The sequence below is a fragment of the Papaver somniferum genome, chromosome 2, assembly GCF_003573695.1.
Source record: "Papaver somniferum cultivar HN1 chromosome 2, ASM357369v1, whole genome shotgun sequence".
Taxonomy (NCBI): Eukaryota; Viridiplantae; Streptophyta; class Magnoliopsida; order Ranunculales; family Papaveraceae; genus Papaver; species Papaver somniferum.
In genome coordinates this window covers 61,592,067-61,597,312 of record NC_039359.1, presented here as the reverse complement: position 1 = coordinate 61,597,312, position 5,246 = coordinate 61,592,067, and the positions used below count along the sequence as shown (strand labels likewise).

At 35.2% G+C, this 5,246-nt stretch overlaps 1 protein-coding gene across 1 annotated transcript; it reads right to left on the bottom strand.

The window, feature by feature from the left end:
• Positions 1–1,662: 1,662 nt before the first annotated feature.
• Positions 1,663–4,862, bottom strand: LOC113347815 (protein indeterminate-domain 7-like). The gene is made up of 3 exons (XM_026591488.1): positions 3,982–4,862; positions 3,483–3,882; positions 1,663–2,966 (listed from the first exon to the last, which is right to left on the bottom strand). Exons 1-3 carry the CDS (start codon positions 4,202–4,204, stop codon positions 1,853–1,855), a joined length of 1,737 nt encoding a protein of 578 aa, XP_026447273.1. The 5' UTR covers positions 4,205–4,862; the 3' UTR covers positions 1,663–1,852.
• Between the last annotated feature and the right edge of the window lie 384 nt (positions 4,863–5,246).

Sequence of the window (5,246 nt, the reverse complement as noted above, 5' to 3'; positions counted from 1 at the left end):
TTTTCTCTGAATGCAGATGGTGATGGAGACGGTGAGGAGATGTAATCGAAGATTAAAGAAGAAAGGAAGATAGAAGGAGGAAGGCTAAATGTGAAAAGAAAAAAAATGTTGATGGACCCTGATGGACTTGTAATTGGAGAGGAGTATTTTTATTATCTCAGGAGGATATTTTTATAGCCCGTCAAAATAGAGGACATTTATATAATTCCCACGTTAGTTTCCATATCTCCCTACTGCGCGTTGCTTCAGGGAGGAAAAAACTATTTTCTTATAAATCTCTTCATGTTAGAAATAATAAGTAATTTAGGTATTTTGTTGTCTAGTGTTTGTTTTGGAATGTTGACACATGCCATCATCACTACTTTACTGATAAGCATGCAAGTGATGAGATGAGTTCCTGTGACTACTTATTGATTCCCACCTTGGGATTGAATCCCAAAACTGTACCTCTGCAAATGAGGTGTCAAAATAGAATCTTTTCTCCCTTTTTCTTTTCTTCTTTTATCTCGATATTCCTAGTAATTCATTTTTCTTTTATTTTGTAAAATAAAACGGACTCTAAGACACAGATATCTCTTATAACGTGGTATCACATTGCACCACCACAAACTTTCATCAAAGTATCCTATGCTTACAAATCACAAGCAAATCTAATTCAAGTTTCTTAATTTCCTTTCTAACAAGAGTAAGTGTTGCAATCTACATGTATCAGTGTTCAAGAACAACAAAATTTGCGTTTGGTAGAACTCCAAATTTATCTGGTGTTGATATTTGTTATTTGAATTTGATTTTTTTTTAATCGGTAAAAAAATATAGTACTGTTAGTTCTCAACTCCGGTCGCTGGTAAGAACTCCAAATTTATCTGGTGTTGATACTTGTTATCTGAATTTGATTTTTTTTTTAAATTAGTAAAAAATATAGTACTATTGAAGTTTTGAACTAAGATCATTAGTAGTTGCGTAGTTTATATTAATACAACTCATTAGCCATTATGGTCCAAGGCTAGAATTTGTCCAAGTTAAACCCGTGCGAGAACATTAGCACAGTAGTTCTAATGACAATTTGTCCTTTCCTGGTTTAGTTAGGCAAACCTAGTTGCAACACAGAATTAGACCTAGATTGCTAACAGCTAAGGCTACTACTATTCTATTTGACCGACCTGTCAACCTACCAAATTTGAAGTCTTGACCCCCATCCATAAATTGAAGGACCTGGATGATCACCATCGAATGTCTAGATTAATTAATGCAGCTAGCACGCGTGGAATAATAATTCACAAAGCACTGGGTCAGTCCTGACTAGTCAAGATCAAGTCAAACACTGTTTAACAAATTAACATCTGAACTCTGATAAAAAAAAATTGGTCACTCATTCATGTATTATTATAAGAAGAAAATGAAATTTCTTTTTGACATAATGCAGATTAATTAGCTTGAAGCAAAGGGGGAGCCCGAGCATCATACAGTATATACACACAGCCATATGGCTCATGAAAGACAAAAAATGGTTAGCTTTTTTTTTTCTTTAAATTTTGACAGAATTATACATCAATAATGGAAAAACAAAAGAATAGAAAATAGTAATACTAAAAGCAAAGCTGAAAAGAATTATAGAATAAGAACAAACAAAATATTAGTACAATAAAAATCATGAGAGACCCATCGAATCAAAATATTCATGGATGGATATATGGCCAATATTATAAATAAATAATCAAAGGTTTTTATTATTATTCTCGCAGACAGTAAGGAGAGGAGAATAATTGAAGTAGCAATGGACAAAAGACAAAACTCCCCCCACCCAACAAAAAAATAAAATGCAAGATCCTGTAAAAATCCAAGTATCTCAAAATTACTGCTGCCATGGTTTTGTATCCTGATTTTGAACTTGTTGATGATGATCAAAGTGATGAGGAGAAGCAGCAGCAGTGCATTGTTGCTGTTGTAGATGATGATCAAAATTCTTATTACCATCCCCAATACTCATATTCATATTCAGAATATCAGCATGAGAAAATGCTCTTAAACCCAAGAAATCTCTAGTCATTCCATCCTTTTGTTTTGGGGTTTTTGTTGTTGTTGTTGATGATGCTCTTGATTCATTAGATGATCTCCTAGTACTATCAAAAGCTTGTTGATGATGGTGATGACCAAAAGATGATGATGACATATCAAACCCCCCACTTGCTGAAGACAGAGAATTCATCATATCTTGAAGCTGCTGCTGGTGAGTTTGTGCAGAAATGTGGTGGTCCATGAAGTTACCAGAAGTCATTGCAGCTTTAGTACTATTATTGTGATCATCATCAAAAGAGGCCAAGCCATGATCAGGAACAAAACTGTTACTATTATTATTATCACTACTCCCATTTTCTATGTCTTCTTCATGTGAAGACAGACCTAAACCAAAACCAGTTTCAGTTGTAGTAACAGAAGTAGTACTAGCAGGGTTATTATTACCATTGGAAGAGGACATGTGACTATGGTGGGGTTGTAGTACTCTATTGTTCATCAATGAAGCTGTTGCTGCTGAGGATGAAGAAGGTTTACTAATGGTTGCACCCATTTGAGCTGCTTTTTGAAGCAATGCAGTTGCAGACATATGCGGGGACGATGCCGCCGCGGACGGCGAAGAAATTTGCTGTTGGTAATTCTTATTTTGATTCTCATGATTTTCATGAGTTGGAGTTTGTTGTTGTGAATATTGATCTTGTTCAAACCTTGTTGAATACATTGATGGTGAGGAAGTGGAGAGCTCAATGGGTTGTGGGCAGGATAACCATGTTGGCATTTCTGGTCTAATCAAGTTGTAATGTTGCTGCTGTTGTTGCTGTTGGGCATGGAAATATTGAGGTTGCAGCTGATGCTGCTGCTGAAGTGGGTTGATTATTGAAATTGTTGGTGTCCTTGCAGTTTCTTCAGCTAATGCATCACAGAATGCCCTATGAGTAATAAAACTATCCCGCCTGCAAAAAAAATCCAACAGCAAAAAACCAAAACATGTTAACAGAGCTAAAAAGACATGCCACTTTGTTTCTTTTTCCCTTCTCATGGACATTAAAAGAAGACATTGGATGTAGCTCTAGTCAAAGATGGATGTTGCTGGCATTAAAGGGTTTCTCTCTTAAATGAAGTGTTATTTTCAATACAGGTCTCAGTTAGGAACACAATTAATGAGGTTTTTTTTTTTTTGCAGAAAACTAGAGTCTCCAGACCAGACCATGAATGATGAGAGAAAACAATACTAAATTCTCTTCTTAAATGAAATGTTTTAGGTGGCAAAATTGGAGAACCCCATGAAAAAACAAACACTAAAAATCTTCTCGTCTCTAGTCACTCTCTACTGACTAGTATATAAATGGTAAAAACATTCAAACATGAAAACTGATGAAGAATTGAAGAAGATAGAATATATGGCAAGAAAAATGAATATGAATTGAAGAAGATGGAGGTAGCTATAGCTATGGTGGTGCTGCACATACCTTGAGAAAAGTGTACCACAGTCACATCTATACTCTCTAGTACCACAGGTTTTAGAATGAGCTTTCCAATCAGACTGAACAGCATATTTCTTTGAACATTTCTCACATTTCCATTTCTTCTCACCATGTTTCCTGCTGAAATGCTTCTTAATCCCTGTAAGATCACCAAGCGCTCTGGATGGATCATGGTGTACACAATTGACCTCAGGACATACATACACTTTCTTATTAATCACTTCTTTGTTGTTCCTTTGTTTCAGCTTCCATGGTAAATTATGTCCTCTTCTGTGTAATTGTAGATTTTGATCTCTTTGAAAACCTTTGTTACATATCTCACACACAAATCTGTTTGTTGCCATCAATGTCTTTGGTGATAAAGCTATCACTTCTGAATCTGGGTCTGTAAAAAAATCAAACCCCGTGTTAGATAACTCAACAAAGAACAAGAAAAACCAGTAAAAATCAATAAAAAAATCACAAATTTGATTAGTAAACAGACCTGGGTTTCCTGGTAAACTTCTCTTTCTTTTCACTGATGGAGTTTGACTACTTGTAAGAGTAGTGGTAGAGCTTTGATTGTGAGGTGACAATGAAGAAGATAGAATTCCTTCACCAGATGCTGCAGAAGTAGTAGTATTTGTCAAATTTGATGACATGTTTTCTTCAACCAGTAGCTGCTGCTGCTGCTGCTGTTCTTGTTGCTGAAATATAAGACCTTTCATCACTTGGGTTCCGCTGATGATGAATGATGATATTGTTTAGGGTTTGGTATAAAGAGAGTACTACTCTAGCTAGTGTTGTTGTTTATGGCCAGTGAGTCATCATCATCATCTCTAGATCTTGGGATCTCAGTTCAAAAACAAAATAATCAAAACCCCATTTTTCCAAAAAAAGCAAGAAATTTTTACATAGACAGACAAAACCAGAGCTTGAGAGTACTACAACAACTTCATGAAAAGAAAAGAAAACCCATAAATTCCTTTGTCTTGTTTTTTCTTGTGCTTAGCTTCAAATCAAGAACAAAGTAGAATAAAGGAATAAAACTGGACCAAACTCTTGCAACAATTCAAAAAAATCTTCTTTTGTTTTCTTGTTTCAGCTAACAACCACAAACTCAGAGAGACTTATATGAAGAAGATAGGATTCAGTAAAATTTTATCATCATCTATCCAGCTAGCTATAAGGTTAAAAAAGAAAACCTAGCTAGAACTTTTTTTTATATCTAGCTTGTAGCTCTAGGTAGATAGCTAGAAGAAGATCAGGGAAAGAAATTTGCAGAATGAGTGGGATGAGATCCAAGTAAGAAAAAAGTGGAGAAGAAAGTGATGAGAAGAAACAAAGAAAGCAAAACAAGGTCTATAGCTAGCGGACACAGATGGAGAGAGATATCCACCACTTCTCTAGTATTATTATTATTATTATTACTATATTTTTTGAAAAAATGAAAAAACAATACATAGCCCAGAAAACACACAAACTAATCTACTACTGACCAAAGGGGACTTAACAGTGACGTATCACTTTCTGTCTTTTCCTTCTGGTTTTTACACCCGAACACCCCGAGTAAAATCATGCCAGTTTCTTTGGTGCACACGTACACTTGCTACGTCCTGATTATATATGGAAATATTAGTTTTGCTGTAACGGAGAAAGTATTTTCTTTTTACTGCATGATCATATATGGATGTCCTGATTAAATTTGAACGGAAGATAATACACCAGAAGTAGCTTTTCGATTTATAGAAGTCGAAAAAATTACTCTTT

Excerpts from the sequence above, each read along its gene's own strand:
- LOC113347815 (XM_026591488.1), bottom strand. The coding sequence starts at position 4,204 with ATGAAAGGTCTTATATTTCAGCAACAAGAACAGCAGCAGCAGCAGCAG. Across the intron at positions 3,883-3,981 it reads AAGTTTACCAGGAAACCCAG|ACCCAGATTCAGAAGTGATA; the intron begins GTCTGTTTACTA and ends ATTTTTTTACAG. Across the intron at positions 2,967-3,482 it reads TGTGGTACACTTTTCTCAAG|GCGGGATAGTTTTATTACTC; the intron begins GTATGTGCAGCA and ends TTTTTTTTGCAG.